Consider the following 18,752-nt stretch of genomic DNA (forward strand, 5'->3'; position numbering starts at 1 on the left):
GACTCAAAATAACATGTAACAAATATGTACAGTTGAGCAATTGGGATACTTCTAATCATATTACCACCATGCTCTTTGTCCTATCGCTTTAATCTTAATTTTAATTAGAGAGGGTAGGAACATGCAGTACCAGGGTGATTACGTATTGATTAAAAGTCTCTCATAATTTACATATTTGTCACATAATTTGGAGATGTTTTGTTTTGTCGTTTATTTGTATTTGTTTACTTGTTTTTTTATTCTTTTTTTTCAGTAAGTTTTTTGTATGCTAACTTATATACCTGATCAGTATTCAGACTGTGGTTAAACAAATTCTCTGTAAAATCACGGTCCCTCCACAAAATTTTGTGGAGGGGCCGTGGAAAAATATATGTGGATGTATCATGCACTTTCATTGCAATGATTGGTCTGGTCATGGATGTGCCAGAGCATCACTTTTCCAACCATTAATTTGTTAGAATCTTGCCTTCAAGAGTGGCTAATATGGTCTGCTGTAAATTTGCTTTTGTATCATGTTGCTATAAATCACTGCCTTTAGTAAGAATATAGTGAAGGACCTCTCTTGGTAATAAAGACATCCAGGAGCGACAGGTCATGACACTGCACTCTGAAAACATGGTCTGTGAATTTTCTGTTATTGTATGTGACACACTGACAACTCTACACAACACAATTGTAAATAAGATAGTTGTATTTAAACATCTATAGCAACTACATTCATAAACAAACAGTACAAAAATACACTTTTCAAGCCATCAACCAGAAATCTATTCTTTTTGGTCACGTAGAATTAACATATCTCTACAAATGTCGACTTTTCACGCTGTCAGTTGAGAGTTCAGTATTTGCAGTCCTGATGCTCGTTAGGACTTTGTTAAACTTCCGCTTTGTGATTTACTGGCCAGTGAGTTGTAGACTTATGCAAGGACAGGTCCAAATTTACAACATGTAAGAATCATAAAAGCTATCATTCAGAATTTTGCCTCTTAACCTATCACTCACCATGGTTTGCCCTAACTCTATTGTTCCAAGTGGCAAAGCTGGACCTATACACTTGGACACAGGGGTGAAAGTTGTATGTTGATTCACTGATAATTTCTGAGTACAGAACCCTCCCCACCATTTGAGCCCCATCACTGAGTAAAAGGTCCAACTCTGCCGTACCAAATTGTAGGGTTTTACCAAAATGTGGTTGTCAAAGGATTAAACCATCTAATTTTCAAATTACCTTTTTCACATTCAGTATTGTGTGAGTGTCAAGCACACCTTACAATGTACATAATTCATTCTTCCAAACTCTACGTGCTTTATGACTTTCTGTAGAATTATGGCTATTAAAAAAAACAGTAACCAGATCAAATTTTTCAGATGATGTGCCTATAAGACAGAGGCAACTGACAATTCTGAAATTTTTCACGTAAATAAAAATAAAATAACAGAACAGGGCAATTCAAAATAAGTTCAAAGACAGTTCAGAATCAGTGACACTCCTTAAGCACCTGATGCCCTTTGAATTATTGTGGAAAGCAATTGAAATGATGTATAAAATTCACAGACAATAACAAATGGCAGTGATACATAGAAATTCAGACAATTAACATTCTTTACTATTTTTTTCTACAATGATGATTTCTATGTTTAAATCAATCATTGGAAATGTTCCTGTGATACTATTCAGGAATAATGACAAAATAATACACCTGGCTTAATTTTTGTTTTCAAGTTATTACTTTTCATGGAAGAAGATTCATCATACAGACAATGTCACAAAACCATATCAAAAAGACTTGCTGGCACTTGTATTATTTGAATCTCTTCCTGAAAATGTACACAAGTATTTGTTGTCTACCTAAAGTCTACATATATACAAACACAGGACTTCAACAGGCAAATTAAGATGCTTGCATTCTGCCGAGCTACTGTATATTCTTGTACATGTAACTTTGTCAACCCCTCTCTGCTAGTGTATTGGTCCAACATAACAAACAGGTGGCTTTATAAGTCATATTTTAGAGGAAACTTTACTTATATAACGCCAGTTGATTATTTTATACCTTTGGATTTAGTGAATCTTCATTTTTTTCTCACGCTTTCACATGATTGATATAAGAAACTGTTAAACAATGTCTATATTCCCTTAAAGAACTAACAGCTATGATGCTTATGTCTTGGAACACTACACTAAAATGTTGATTGGTTCATGCAAGACAGCTTTTTTAACTTGAAATTTGACAAAGTCATCTTTGCAAACAGATATTAATATTTAAAGAATTAAGTCCATATAAATGGAATGCCAATCAGGTAAATTCAGGTAAGAGGAACTTGCAAGTTTGGGAAATTTACAGAAATGAAAATGGGATGCTTTCTTTGAGCCTGCAATACTTAAGTCAACATTGAGTCTGTGACATTCGTCAAAATACTCAATTTAGACCATTCATTTTTTTGTAATATAGGTGATTCTTTAGCTTTTGCAATATTTGAATCAAAAGTGATGCCTCTGACCACAACGACACAAGGGTGAGCGTTTTACAGATGGCTGACCATCGATAAATGTTGACTTAACATCTGACGTGTTGGCCTTCCATATTTAACTTGCCTACTCATCGACATCTATTGTTTTCTTCTGATAGCAATAATGACAGAGAAATATAACACCATCCCCAAAACACCATAATGAACATATCATAAGTCGCAGCATTTGTTAGTAATTTAAGTCGTCAAGCTGCATAGTTTCTCTTGAATGGTCTTTTACGGAATGCCAATAAAATATTTGTTGTAATATACCAGATGCTCTGAAGGAAAAGTTTTCAAAATACTTGAAAGTTGGGCAAATAAAATTTTGTTTATTTTCCTCCCTCACAGCCATATGGTGACATGTTTTTATTAAAAAAAAATTAACTCAATGATTCTTACTGTAAAATGATCAAATTAATTATTTTTGTAACTCTTTCCTTGATAATGTTATCACATAAACAGTATTTCAGTTTGTTTCTCTGATGCAAATAATAAATGCATGGTCATCCATTTCTTTAAAAGTCTCCCAGGGCAAAAAATAAGCAAACGTTTCAGGGATCACTGCAGAGCTCCATTTTCTGGGTGTGTGCAACCAGAATAAATGAGACTAGCTAAGATAACGATAAGTGTTACTGTACAATACAAAAAGTACATCAGCCAATATAAGTACTAGGGGGAAACTCTTGATGACAGTTACAGGAACAAGACCGATCAAAATGATTTCGGAAAGACTATGATTTTTTGAAATTTCCGTAAACTTCTTCGGCAGGCATGTATGCACTCTCAGGTAGGAGATCTTCCACATTGTCAGGCAGGGCAAGATATCTGAAAAAATGTTTTAAAAAATTTGTTAGCAGACCTAATATGTCCATACTTTTTTTTCATGCTTTAAAGGGGTATACCTCGATCTAAGGTTCTTGCATTAGTTCTTGTTGTCATTGGGTATTTACATGGTGTAAGTCCTTTGTTTTCCACTGAAATTGTTATCTAGTTTATTAATTTGCTTTGAGATACAGCTGATAACAGCCTTCCCCTCTTCCACAAAAGTCCATTTTATTCTGTGTTCATGAAATTCTCGCCTCACACTGAAAGTGACAACTTTACATTACTACAATACTGTAAAATAAAGTATTGAATTGACTGTGAGCTAGGTCTAGATCCATACAGTAATGTTGTTGTGTTTCTGCACAATGGATTACCCTCTAATTCATCAGTCTTGTTTACCTGTATTGGTCAAGGGATTAAAAACAATTACTAGAAAGCTGTAAACACAGTAACTCAACTACCAGGGTTCTCCATAAGGAGATTTTTTGGGCAGTGCTGCCCCTGTTTTTGGAGCAATCTATTCATATGTTTTATAACCATACAAAAGAATACATTTTGACAACAAAAGAATATGCAAATCGTTCCTTGTTATGTAAATTGGTCATCCCTCAAATTTTCCAAGCTGTGGAAAACACTGACTACTCACACAACTTAGGTACTGTCAAAGTTGGTTAAACAGTAAAGAGTATGATTTTATCAATATTTGACTTTCCTCATTTCATGATGGATCTCAAGTCAATGAAATACATGGCAGTGGAGATCAACTGATTGATCTCATTCACACTCAGGTTTGTCTCAAAGCAAATTTACTTGTTCTCCATGCTACACTTTACAGAAATCACATGAGCAGGGTTACACCATATGAAAATGGAGAAAAGGCTCTATGTTATGCACTGCCTTAATCTAATCCATTATTGACAGTTTATGATGTAGCAAGATGAGAAAGGATTTGGTACAATGGGCAAGTATGTTGATGTCTCAGTACAAATGACTTAAAAATGCTATTTCTATACAACACGGTCATAGAAAATGAAGATGAAGACAAAAAAACTTACTTGACAATGCCGTCTATGTGTCGAACCAGCGTCTTCAAAGTCTTGGGTGGAATTTGCATTCTGCCAAGGACTTCTGGTAATTTCACTGCCAAAGCCAAACATCCAAATACATTATGATATGCAAAACAAGATGACTATGTGAAATAAGACAAATGATACCTGAAAGACGATTCTCAGATGAGTCTATTTAACATGCTGAGTTGAGTTTCCATAAAATCATATTTACTGAGGACTTTGTCAGGGGAAATGAGGTTTATTCTGAATCATGTCATGGTGGAAAATCATTAACATGATATGATTTGGAAATTTATTTTTAGAAAAATCATGCGATTTGTTGCCAGTGACGTTGTGATGGATATCTTGAAAATACCTTGATAGGGTTTGACTTCTTGCTATAGCAGTAGATAAAGTGAACATTTTTCCAATTTCTGACAAGTTTTTTATGTCAGCAGTCTATGTTACATAAAAGTGCTATCTTTAATAAAAAATCTTATATGACCGGTTTTATTAATGTCCCATTATTTGTATAATATTCATTTTATAGAATAAATATCTGGCCCATTGCACATTGCACATAGTATATCAGTATCATATTATGGATATTCTAAAATACTTAACTAACCAAACAGTCTGAGCAGGTGTTGTGCTCCGTATATCAGTGATGGTGGTGTAGGTCCCTCATAGGTGAAGTCACTTGGCAACAGCCTCCATGACAACACATCGGTACAGTCTTTGAGATTCCACGAACAGCTGCTGACTTCACAAATACCTGGAGTTGACCGGGCACTGCTGCAGTTACTCCCTTTCCGACTTCTGCCGCTGCACGACAGTTGCAGTATGTGCGGTGCACTGCTCTGCCCTGTGCTCTGCTGGGGTATCTGTGGGGGGTTCTGCGGGGGGTTCTGTGGGGTTGGGGCTGACTGCTGACCATGCCTGGTTGATTGTCTCGTGGACAAGGATTTTTCTGGCGGAGGCGAGGCTGAAACTTGAGGAGCAGAAGCAGCAGCGGCAACTGCTGGAGTTGGCTTTGCCTCAATTCGACGTCTTGATGTTGGGGGCGAACTCCCAGATGAGGGCGCTGTGCTACTCTTATCTGTCAATCGCTGCTCTGTAGATTGCCTGCGAGTTATTCTCCGCGCAGGAGGTACACTTTCTGTCTCCTCTGCTTCTTTCTCTTTCTTGAAGCTCTTCAGTGTTGTTGATACCTCCACAGTGAGTGTTTGAGGACTTGGAGCTCTCTTCTGGGATTGTTTGCTTCGCTGTGCACCGGTGTTCTTAAAAGAAATCTCTGGGTCTCTACATTGAAAAAAAAATAGTGACAATGTCACTGGTTGCTCCCATATAGTTATCAAAACAAGCTAAAATCAAGCTAAAAGATTTTTTTATCACAAATAGAAACAATTCCCCCAATAAATAAAATTATACAAATTTCACCAGAATTTGATCAAATCTTACTGACGTCACCCGTAAAAACCTCTACACTAAGTTTCAACTCAATCGGACGTGTGGTTTCAGAGTTAAAAAAAATTTTTGATCAAAAATGAAAAAAATAGCCAAAAAATGCAAATATGCAAATTTCACCACGATTTGCCAGATTTGAGAAAGGTCACTCCTATGCACTTCCATACCAAGTTTCAAATCAATCAGACTTGTGGTTTCAGAGAAGAAGATTTTTTGACCAAAAATGGGAGAAAATTACAAAAAAATTCATGAAAATAGCAAGTCTAAAATACTGACCCAAGATGTGCACAATCATTTCAGGTCAGCCCAAAGTACTTACATGCTAATTTTTCATCTAATCTGCTCAGTGGCTATTGAGATTTTCAATAAAATGTAAACTTGTAAACATATATACATATGGCTATGGGAGCTAACAAACGACCAAATGGTCGACAGAGCTCTGCTGTGTTATGAAGAGAGCAACGTTTTGTGACATATGTATTGATGAAGAAGGTTGAGATCTTTGATAGCTCATTTCAGGATGGCCTGACCTAAAATGGCAAAATTAGCTGCAAAAATACAAAATTGATGATTTCATCATAATTATGTATAAAAATGTATACCAAATATCAAAGCTATCACATGAGTAACTTTTGAGAAACAAATATTTTGACCAAAACGGCAAAAACTGACCCAAAAATACAAAAATGAAGATTTCATCAAATTTCACTATATCACACTAAGAGAACCCCCAGGAACCTGTATACCAAATATCAAAGGCATCAGACAAGTAGTTTTTGAGAAACACATTTTTTGACCAAAAATGGCAAAAAATTGCACCAAAAATACAAAATTGCAGATTTCATCACATATTCTGTATATCATATTTAGTTTATCTGTAGGAACCTGTATACCAAATATCAAAGCTGTCAGACGAGCGGTTTTGATGAAATAAATTTTTGACCAAAAATGACAAAAAAATTCCTTAAAAATACAGATTTGCTTATTTCATCACAATTTGAACAAATCCAAGTTGGGCTATCCCTAGGGACCTGTATACCAAATATCAAAGCTGTCAGACAAGCGGTTTTGATGAAATAAATTTTTGACCAAAAATGACCAAAAATTCCTTAAAAATACAGATTTGCATATTTCATCACAATTTGAACAAATCCAAGTTGGGTTATCCCTAGGGACCTGTATACAAATATCAAAGCTGTCTGACCAGCGGTTATGAAGAAGGAGATTTTTTACCAAAAACCCTTTTTGGCACTTATTTGCATATTTTTGGCAATGACAACTTCATTTGAACAAAATCTCATCTACAGCCCATCACCCATGTACACACCAAATATCAAGATGAAATGTGCAGCGGTTTTGGAGTTTTTGATGTTGACGGACAGACATACAGACATACAGACATACAGACATACATACATACAGACATTTTCCTAGCCTATAAGAATAGCTTCCATTGCCATATATACATATGGCTATGGGAGCTAAAAAAAGGTTTGCACCATGCATTTACTCAGCTTTGAGTAAAATTGCTGTCAAGCAAGGGCTTTATCTATTTCATAACTTTAAGATTTTGCTGATTGATTTTATTCAACGGTTCACATGTCTTAAATTTTATTTCCCTATATTGAAATATCATAAGAAAAGTGGTCAAAATTTCTGTGATGGCAATGTTAGCTATGAGCAGCTTCAAGACACTTCAAGTGTCCTGGTGTATTTACAAAGTTTAACTTCATCAACAATGCTTGCTATGCTAAGTACTTGATTAAATGAGAGGGCAAATGTATGAGGTCAAACAATGATTGATAAATAAAAAATAGTGACAATGTCACTGGTTGCTCCCATATAGTTATCAAAACAAGCTAAAATCAAGCTAAAAGATTTTTTTATCACAAATAGAAACAATTCCCCCAATAAAATAAAATTATACAAATTTCACCAGAATTTGATCAAATCTTACTGACGTCACCCGTAAAAACCTCTACACTAAGTTTCAACTCAATCGGACGTGTGGTTTCAGAGTTAAAAAAAATTTTTGATCAAAAATGAAAAATAGCCAAAAAATGCAAATATGCAAATTTCACCACGATTTGCCAAGATTTGAGAAAGGTCACTCCTATGCACTTCCATACCAAGTTTCAAATCAATCAGACTTGTGGTTTCAGAGAAGAAGATTATTTGACCAAAAATGGGAGAAAATTACAAAAAAATTCATGAAAAGTAGCAAGTCTAAGATACTGACCCAAGATGTGCACAATCATTTCAGGTCAGCCCAAAGTACTTACATGCTAATTTTTCATCTAATCTGCTCAGTGGCTATTGAGATTTTCAATAAAATGTAAACTTGTAAACATATATACATAGGGCTATGGGAGCTAACAAACGACCCAATGGTCGACAGAGCTCTGCTGTGTTATGAAGAGAGCAACGTTTTGTGACATATGTATTGATGAAGAAGGTTGAGATCTTTGATAGCTCATTTCAGGATGGCCTGACCTAAAATGGCAAATTAGCTGCAAAAATACAAAATTGATGATTTCATCATAATTATGTATAAAAATGTATACCAAATATCAAAGCTATCACATGAGTAACTTTGGAGAAACAAATATTTTGACCAAAAACGGCAAAAACTGACCCAAAAATACAAAAATTGAAGATTTCATCAAATTTCACTATATCACACTAAGAGAACCCCCAGGAACCTGTATACCAAATATCAAAGGCATCAGACAAGTAGTTTTTGAGAAACACATTTTTTGACCAAAAATGGCAAAAATTGCACCAAAAATACAAAATTGCAGATTTCATAATATATTCTGTATATCATATTTAGTTTATCTGTAGGAACCTGTATACCAAATATCAAAGCTGTCAGACGAGCGGTTTTGATGAAATAAATTTTTGACCAAAAATGACAAAAAAATTCCTTAAAAATACAGATTTGCTTATTTCATCACAATTTGAACAAATCCAAGTTGGGCTATCCCTAGGGACCTGTATACCAAATATCAAAGCTGTCAGACGAGCGGTTTTGATGAAATAAATTTTTGACCAAAAATGACAAAAAAATTCCTTAAAAATACAGATTGGCTTATTTCATTACAATTTGAACAAATCCAAGTTGGGCTATCCCTAGGGACCTGTATACCAAATATCAAAGCTGTCAGACGAGCGGTTTTGATGAAATAAATTTTTGACCAAAAATGACAAAAAATTCCTTAAAAATACAGATTTGCTTATTTCATCACAATTTGAACAAATCCAAGTTGGGCTATCCCTAGGGACCTGTATACCAAATATCAAAGCTGTCAGACAAGCGGTTTTGATGAAATAAATTTTTGACCAAAAATGACAAAAAAATTCCTTAAAAATACAGATTTGCATATTTCATCACAATTTGAACAATCCAAGTTGGGTTATCCCTAGGGACCTGTATACCAAATATCAAAGCTGTCTGACCAGCGGTTATGAAGAAGGAGATTTTTTACCAAAAACGCCTTTTTTGGCACTAATTTGCATATTTTTGGCAATGACAACTTCATTTGAACAAAATCTCATCTACAGCCCATCATCCATGTACACACCAAATATCAAGATGAAATGTGCAGCGGTTTTGGAGTTTTGATGTTGACGGACAGACATACAGACATACAGACATACAGACATACATACATACAGACATTTTCCTAGCCTATAAGAATAGCTTCCATTGCCATATATACATATGGCTATGGGAGCTAAAAAAAAAAGGATTGTCTTATGATATTGTAGTATAAGGAAACCTTAGTCTTTCAAAAACAGACAAGTACACCTCAATCAAATTTCGGGAATGTGAATAAGTACACACATTATCAGCAATGATTACAACCAGATTAACTTCATCAAGGCTTTTGACTACAGTAGAATGCACAGTGTTTTTGGAACAGATATTCAAAATGTCAGTTTTTTTCAAATGATTGCTGGTATGCAGCTTGTATGGAAACTCATTTTGAAGTTAGTGGAGTACGGTTAAAATGGAGTTTTTATTGTCTTGCGTTTTGTAAAAATCAAAAATTAAATTTTTCCTCATAGAGCTAAAAGAAGGATAGAAATCATTTTGAATATGAAATATTGGTATATATCAATTCATTAGTTTCTCTAATATTGTACAATAAATTTGTACAATGATCTGTCATTTTTATTCATCATCTTGAAGAAGAAGGTTTGAAGTTTCACTGAACAAAGCAAAAACTTATTCTTCCAGTTTCAAGATGCATATTGCCTTACATAGATCAAGGTTATAGTGATACACAGTCCACATTCAGTTTAACTGACATAAACACAGATATATTCTGACACGTGCAGTAGTCTCTATCTCTTTTCTACCTGATCTGTGACTCCACAATATTCAACTTGCTGTGAAATTTACCCACCCTGTTGAGTTGTCATCGTCTTCGTCACCCTTTTTTGGTGGTAGTACGGGCAAAAAGGTGGATGTTGACAACTTTGTATATTGAGCACGCTCATTGCCGTAGAGTAAAATCAAAGGCAGCGCAAAGTCAAAAATCAGCCTGAGGTCTTCTAATATCTCCTTTACCAAGTCAACACTGCAAAAATTGGCAAATAAACGTAATCAGAAATATATTACATGTAAATGTAAAATAATTACTGAAGAAGATGATTTTCCAATCTTCACTCAGTCTATTTTGAAATAATTCACATACCGGTATCTTCTGCCATAAATGCAAAATGCTGTTATGAATTCTTCATGAAGAATTCAGATTACTACTTTTCTCATCAAAATCCTATTATATTCACCATGAAGAAGCAATTTCAAAGATTGCTGCTTTTTTTACCAAATTCTTACATTCACCATTAAGAAGCAATTTCAAGGTCATGAAAATCTGATGGGAAATCTATGGGATACAGATTCTGATATTGAACCTGTCTTTCATTAACATCTCTTCCATACAGTTGTCACTTTGGTTAGTGGGTAGCCAACTTTTTGTATCTGTCGTGTAAAGAATGTTGTTTATTGGTAATAAATTTAAACCACATGTATATTTCTCAATTACAAAAATTCCATATATGTAATATCATATATCACTGAATATATGTCTTCCAAAAATAAGACACATGTCAACTCCACATCTGATAAAATTTCTAGGACACTGTCTGAAACATCTGCAACCAAGCTGTTTTCATTCAAAATTAATTCAGAAATCGACAAGGAAATTTGTGAATATTTGAGAAGAGCATTGCAAAATAGTTAATGTAAAAGGTCTTGGCAGGACTGGATGTGAGACTTACTTGTGTTCTGGTGGAACTGTCGGGGGACCATCAAACTTATTTGCATACAATCCATGCACTACGTTGGCAGAGGACTGTGAACGATGTTTCTCTGATATGTGTACACTCAGTGCAAAATGTTTCAAGTAGCTCTCAAATAACGTAATGACATTTGGTTGGATTGGTAACTGTACAAGCTTCATGAAAATGAGGAAATATTAAAAATTAGAATGACCAGTGCTTTCAGAGTTTTAAAATATCCTGGCAATTTTGGCTACTGAAAATCTAAATTTGCTCACTGGACAATAACTTCCATTGCCAAAACTATTATTCACTGTAATGGTATCACTGAAACTAATAAACAAATATCTGTACACCATAGAAAGCAACATTCATTTCATTGGATTGGTACTGAGACCAAAATTAACTTGTTTTGTCTGAAGTTGTTTTATGTGTGTTGAGAAAATTTTATTGGAAATTTGATATTTGTGAGTACATACGTAATGAATAGACAAGCACATGGAAATTACAACACTTTCATATAGTGGATATGTGATATCATTCTGAGGGAACAATTCATGGTTTTTTTCATTTTGTTGACTGTAACAGCATTGTACAGAATCAACCTTCATCATACTATTTACCTCTCCAAGCAAATTTTGATGAAAAACATTATCATGCGTGTTTTCATTTTTCGCTTAACATAACAAAAAGTGATTATCTTCACTTTGAAATATTTTTCGTCTTCTAAAATTTACTTTGAGAATATCAAGTTACCTGTTTCTTTTTCGTTATGTAATAGCAATCATCTTCAAGTCTTGTTTTCAGGATGTCTGGGATATTTATTGGTACCTCTGATGGTTCACTGTCATTTTCAACGGTACTCTGTGAAGGTTAAACAGAGGTCAAAGGTTAAACCATTTTCTATGGTACCATGTCAAGGTTAAAGAGAGGCCAAAGTAAGACATTGCATAATTTGTGATAGTGAGAGACACAGCTGTAATAACGACCACTTTCAAAATTAAAATTGAAAAAAACAATGATTTCACCTTAAGAAGCTATTTCACTCAAAAGGTCTGTTTACTTCATACAGGCCTTGGAACATAATGCCTTAGTAACCACTGCTACAAATAAGGTTTTTTCAGGACAATACACATTCAACAGTAACTCACACATTTTCATCTGTATTTGTATAATGAAGTGTTTGAGTCTGAAATGCCTTGTGGTACCTTTGTAGTATATGTCACTCACCTCACTGTCATTGGCTCTTTCTTCTTCAGATTCTGATGGTGCTGATGTGAAACGAAAATAAGTCATATCACAAATCACTAAGAAGACACCATGAGCTTAATATTATCATTTCCAGTGTTAGTAGCACTGTACTTGATAATGGATTGCACTGTTACTCCACTTCTTTCGTTCAGAGTAGGGACACCTACAAAACACCGGCCCAATCTTCATCATAGAACAAGAGGGTTTTCTTAGGGGGCCTTCCCATAGCTATTTAATACAATGGAAACCTCCCCCCCCCCCCCCCCCCAAGGATTATAATGATTTGTAAAATTGTTCAGCATGAGCACACTAATGCTCGAATAGACATCTTACAACAAATCACCAAAATTTACAACATTTGATCTATGCATTAACATGTTAGATATCTTGCAATTGACAATTTACCTTCCATCTTTTTCTGTTTTGCTTTCTTTTGCTTTGTTTCTGCAATAATTTCTGATAACTTTCTCTTCTTTTTCTTCTTTTTCCTGGGACAAAAAAAAATGGTACTCTGTTTCAGTACATTTTACATAGCGAGATGAAAATGAAAACGATTTCCATAAATCAGTACATGGAGTCAAACCTGTCTGTGATGGTCACCCACAGGACCAAGCAAACTCGACCATTAGATGGAGGTGGCCATTCTGTAGACAGTGGGGCATGGTGTTACTTTTTTTGGCATACTAAGTTTTATACTGAATAATGGAAGTGAGATGAGACCAGTGTGTTGAAAAACCTGGATGTCATGACTTAAGTCTTCTAAAAATCATGACATTGCACTTCTCAAACAAAGTACTAGTAGACATGTGTATGAAATTATTCAAAATAAAATTGACCTTTTGCTCTCAGTATCTATATTCTATGAATTTACTGATGGCCACTGACCACATCAGAGAGCTGGCTATTCTATTGAGGAACTGTAACATGTAAAATATCATCGGACTGCCATAAAGCAACCAGCATGAAGAGGTTAATCTGTCTGTGCGGGTGACTATGAAGATAGGTTTGACTGTACCATTTCAGGTAGATGGACGTGGCCTTATGTTTATGTACATACTTAAAGAATTCTGTACATGTATACACCTTTATGTATGCATGTATATATGTACGTATATCAACGGATAGGTAGGTATGCATGTATAGATGCAAGCAAAAATGTACTATGCACAGTGTCATGTTTCATCAGTGTGTCGCTGAGTTGAGAATCAGACACTTACATTTTTTCTTCTGCTTCTTTTTGAAGTTTTTCCTGCAGTTGTCTATTTTCTTCAGTGTCTTTGAGAACATACTCCTCAATGGCCCATCTATCCCAACTGATGAATAAAAAAGACATTTAAATAAGATTTCACTCCTGAGAAATACATTTGAAGGTTGTGAGTGTAACAACACAAGACTCAGTGTTTTTGTAAAAGGTAATAATTAGGACAATTTTGCCTGGGTTTCCAAGTCATGTTACAAGGAATCCCTTGGTATATCAATGCAATCAGATTCAGCGAAAGCAGAAATGTTACTGGGTTTCGAAACCATTTACCAATCTTCCCCAAGCTTAGCAAAAACACTGTCAAGATTAAAACAGGCAAGTTTCTTTGAAAAGGACTGGCTAATGGGTGCTTGTTGGGCTTGATGACAGGGCCAGTACATCACTACATGTATATAGCAGGTCATTTGGTTAATTTGGCAAAAGTAGAATTAACTTCCATGAAATTTTTTCACAAACATCCTGTGACACATAAGAGAACCTCTTGGCCGTTTAAGACCATTCTAACATGTACTTGGATGAAATACCTTGAATAATAGTTGGAAAGCGTCACATTCAAAAGTAGTGGTATGTGCAAGTCAAAAGACTTCACCTGTACCTCGAACCATTCCTTGTGGATAGTAACCCAAATATATTCAATGAATTTGCATATGTAAATTCCCATTTAGGGAAATTACATATTAGGGGTGGTTAGATATTCAGTCTTACCTGTGGTTCCAGCCATTAAAGTGTACAAGATATTCTGGCACTCTCCTTCCTTTTTCATCTTTGGTCCAGTCTACTTCTAAAACCTTGTAAATAAAGAGCAAACAACAGCTGGTGGTAATCAGTACATGAAATTGCTACTTATCGTTGGTGGCGCTATGCAAAAAATTCAAGACACACTTTACTTGTCATTGATATGTCTCTGACAATTGCAAATGCAGACTCCCTTAACTCGGCCAATCTTCAAAATTGTGTGAAACTACCTGCCAAAGCTTAGCGAAATATTGTTCGTGTAATAGTGCCATTGTGGGGGCGTCCTTCGGATTGAAAACGTCTTCTTAAATACAGAAAGCCGCCTGAGCTGAGCGCGCTAAGTCGTGATACTTAAAATACTGAAGATTGAACAAGTTAAATTGTACGTCAGACATAAAAACGTCAAATATAAACCATTACCTTAGAATCATATAGAACTTTTGCTTTTGTGGGATCGGGCTCAAAGCAAAGTACGCGTTCTCCTTCGGAAAATTGGGGTTTTATTCCCCGCGTCGAGGATGACATGATGACGCTACTTGGCGTTGAAAACACAGCTGATAGTCTGTCGTTAAACGGTGGTGATTGTCGCACTTCGGAAATCACCTAGGAAATCTGAACCTTTCTCTTATTACAAAAAATTAATCAACTTAACCGTAAAGCTGCTAATAAATAATCTTTTTAAACACGCTGCTGTACTATCCCACGATGAGAATTGATAATTTTTGACAAAATATCCCCGAATGATTAGTTTTCGACGTCCGTAAAGCGGCAGCACGTCAGCGCCCTCTACCGCCGACCTATATTTTGTCGAGCAGACGGCTTCTGAATGCAACCAGGTGAGTACGTCAATTTCTATTGTTAACTACACCGTCAACATGGTCAGAAATAAACATAGACAACTTGCCATGTTAATAACAGGCTACGGAATACCAGACTGTGACCATGTGAATGTAGAACCATGGAGCTAAAAAAGCGTTTTTAGCTCCATGGTAGAACCTACTCAGATACGTTGTTCATGATCACCCTGCAATCACTGCGGTGCAGCTTTTCTCAAAGAGACATGTACAATAATAATAATGGATTGTACTATGGAGGTAGTCTCCCTTCTACTTCTCCATGACTGTATACACTCTTTGTCTGGACGCGGTCACTCCCCAAGGTCTAGCATGCCTAGTTAACACTACAACTTCATGCACCTTCATGGTTGAATCACGTACATGTCATAATACGTAGACTCATAATCAACAATTGAGAAGCTAAAATCAAAGATCACGATCGAGCAGCACATTCTAATTGTCATAGTCCTCAGTAAATTCATGAAGGCAGAATGAGATGGTAAATTCAATCCCTACAAGGACAAATGAGTAAGGTTTTTGGTTTGAAATTTTACATGCAAAAAGACAGTTTGTGTCAATACTCTAGAGTGATCATTGGCGTACACCCATAGAGTGATGTCGCCTACGACTTTCTCAGATATAGTGTACCTATATGCATTTGTAAACAGTAATACAGTTTTTTTCCATCCATGATCTGCTCAAATACATTCAGGAAACCACCCGGTATTAAGATCACTTCAGCCAGATGTCAATACGGCACGTTTGGTTTTCACACCGTCCCGTCCGTATGGAGGTACTCTTGTTTATACTTTAACTGTTTGCTAACCATAACAAAGTAGCTACCTGTGTTGCTACAGTGCAGCATAAACAGTTTAGATTATTCTCTTCAGCCAGCAAACACAGTTGAAGAAAATATACATGCAATCAATATGAAGGGCCCTATCAAAAGACTAATTTGTAGATTTATAAGCATACTAAAAGTAATTAAATTAAAAGTATTAAATTTTAAAACAATTCTCTGCTGCAAGTGGTGAAGAAACCGTGATCATCTTTGATTTCTGTGCAAGGGTTGTTGCATTGATGCATTCTATTTGAGCACTGAGTTTTATGCCTCTTAATTGTACAGTGTACAGTGCCATGTAAGCTTTCAGAAAAACAATCATGAAAATTTCTATGTGATACAACATCTAATAGAATAGTCATCAGACATTTTGCCATCTGTAAATAAACAAAGCATTTTTGAATGGTAGTATGAAAGATAATGATGTGAGAAAATTTGTGGATTACCAGAAAATTGTGGCAGGAAACTGGTTGATATAAAAATGAAATGAAAAGTGTCTATGTTGCAAATATCCATGTGTATTACTAATTCAGAGCTCCATATTTCATATCAATCATTGACAATGAAGCATTTTTCAAGTGAACTGTGAAACGAACCGTCTAGTCTAAATAAGACATGAAATATGACATGAATAAATTAACATGATAGTAGAGCGTTGCAAAATTTCAGGACAATTCAGAATATATCTGAAGAGATATTTGAATACTGCCACCATGAGACAGTGTTTGATCATCGTATTGTACACAATTTTAGGTGATATTTTGACATTGAGAAGAATAACATGAAATGTGTGCCTTATGTATATCTTGCCAAAGGACATGTCTATATTGTGGTAGAACACGCCTCAAAAGTGAAGACTTGAACTAAAACCTCTCTCAAGGAAACTTTCACCCATTCTCTTTCAAAATCAATAAAAACTTGGGGTCACTGTGCAAAATTTGGTACTAGAAACCCAATTTACCTAACATTTACTGACTTTGAAATTCAAAATGGCTGCTATCACATTGAGGAAAATTAAATTTTCAAGAACGTGAAAACTATTTACTCACGGAGCGGCAAAATTAGCCAACACAAGTGGTAGACCCGAAAAATATTGTCAAAATTTGAGAGTATGAGTATGAGCCCCTGAAGTGCATTCTAATTTCAATCAGTAGTTATTGCATTTTGGCAGTTCTTGTTTACTTTGATTATTGACATATTATGCTAGTCCTTCATTTTTCTTTGGAATTTTTTATCAAGTTTATTTTTGCTGATAATACAAGCTGCACCGTTAAATAATAGACACATTTGCCAGTAAAGTGGATTCACTCTGTATTCATTACATTTGTGCACATGCAACATACAATGAAATTTAGTTTTAAGGGGTGTGTCTTCCTTCATTTTCAGTTCATTTTCTTTGTTTGTTTGTTACCTGTGACTAAACTTTACATGGGTAAATGGGAAAATATTGCAACTTGCCTGTACAGAAAAAATTTAGTTATGAAATTATACATATATTAAAATGTTGCACATTAAATGCTTGTACTGTATCTCAGGCAAAATCTTATCAGCATTTGTAGCATGAAAAATATATGTACTGAAGTTCTTCAAGTGTCTGCATTTTACAACAAAAGGGTTTTTGTTTTCTAGTATTTCAAGCGTGATCATCTCTTATGCATATATGCCAGTTGAGGAGCCTTTGGGTCTGTACAAGATGTACTATTGATGATGGAGTCTACCAGTGCTTGTGTCAACTTTGGCAGATTTCATAAACAGCAAATTTTTGATTCCGAAAAAAAACAAGTTTTCATTCTAAATGCAACAATTTACAGCCTGAATGAGTACTGTCAATGTCATGTACAAAAGTATGACAGTAACAAATACAGTTTATTTTTACTTTTTCCAAAGCTGAGGATCCTTATCAAAATTTTGTTTTCTTAAAAGTAGCTGTTATTTTCATCATTTATACCTCTGAAAGTGTACCTTAAGCTGTGCTTAGGAAGTACTCTGTGATATATACAGAGATTTAAGTAATCAGTGAAAATAATACACACAGATTCTTAGATTTCAAAGGAAAGATACTGCTTGAACTGAGAGTGTCTGAGATACGCTATTAGAGACCATCTGTCTGACAAGTCTGTCATAAAGATTTGATCGTTCTCTTCTGTACTGTGTTTTAGTATTCTGTTAAGTTTTGGGTATTCCGTTCATAGAATGATATTTAGAAAGAAAGAATTAAACACAACACTGTAGTCCTGATTCTTGAACAACTACTGTTTTTTAGAAACACATATGAAAGTATCAAAAAGAATGTACTAGCTGTTAGCATTATCTTTTTTCAACATAAATAATTTGCATTAGTTAAACTAAATCCTCTAACTTCAGTTGTGTGAACATGGAATCAAATCTGAGATATTGTATTGGAGACCATCTGTTTGAAAATTCTGAACCAGCAACTACATTGTGGTTATATTTGTTTATGTGTATTACCATGGTACTTTCAGTTTTCCAAATGGATGAATGCATCAAATCAAAGTCGATAAGTGTCCATCGGCAACAAACTGACACACTTCATGAAACAAAATCTGCAACCCTAATCCTGAAAATTTGACAAGCGTCAGATCATTTTCAAGTCATAAAGAGCTTTTTTATGAAAATGTCCTGAAACTCAAGTATCTAGGGATTGATGAATGAGTATAGTCTAA

General features: G+C 35.1%; 2 protein-coding genes across 2 annotated transcripts in view; one reads left to right on the plus strand and one right to left on the minus strand.

Moving 5' to 3' along the window:
- Positions 1–1,585: 1,585 nt before the first annotated feature.
- Positions 1,586–14,966, minus strand: LOC139119986 (MSL complex subunit 3-like). Its single transcript, XM_070683961.1, has 11 exons — positions 14,812–14,966; positions 14,362–14,444; positions 13,613–13,708; positions 12,801–12,883; positions 12,375–12,415; positions 11,901–12,008; positions 11,145–11,320; positions 10,268–10,441; positions 5,017–5,690; positions 4,395–4,479; positions 1,586–3,339 (listed from the first exon to the last, which is right to left on the minus strand). The coding sequence occupies exons 1-11, from the start codon at positions 14,914–14,916 to the stop codon at positions 3,246–3,248; spliced, it is 1,719 nt and encodes a 572-aa protein (XP_070540062.1). The 5' UTR covers positions 14,917–14,966; the 3' UTR covers positions 1,586–3,245.
- A 216-nt stretch (positions 14,967–15,182) lies between these two features.
- Positions 15,183–18,752, plus strand: part of LOC139119987 (RNA-binding protein 41-like) — a 125,173-nt gene continuing 121,603 nt past the window's right edge. The window contains exon 1 of the mRNA XM_070683962.1: positions 15,183–15,227. The gene's annotated coding sequence lies outside the window, so the exon portion shown is untranslated. The remainder of the gene's footprint in view (positions 15,228–18,752) is intronic.

This window comes from Ptychodera flava, chromosome 20, assembly GCF_041260155.1.
Source record: "Ptychodera flava strain L36383 chromosome 20, AS_Pfla_20210202, whole genome shotgun sequence".
NCBI lineage: Eukaryota > Metazoa > Hemichordata > Enteropneusta > Ptychoderidae > Ptychodera > Ptychodera flava.

Coding starts and splice junctions, on each gene's coding strand:
- LOC139119986 (XM_070683961.1), bottom strand. CDS start 14,916: ATGTCATCCTCGACGCGGGGAATAAAACCCCAATTTTCCGAAGGAGAA. Junction 11,321..11,900: donor ACATAACGAAAAAGAAACAG/GTAACTTGATAT, acceptor ATTTTCATGAAG/CTTGTACAGTTACCAATCCA. Junction 3,340..4,394: donor CACATAGACGGCATTGTCAA/GTAAGTTTTTTT, acceptor ACATTTTTTCAG/ATATCTTGCCCTGCCTGACA.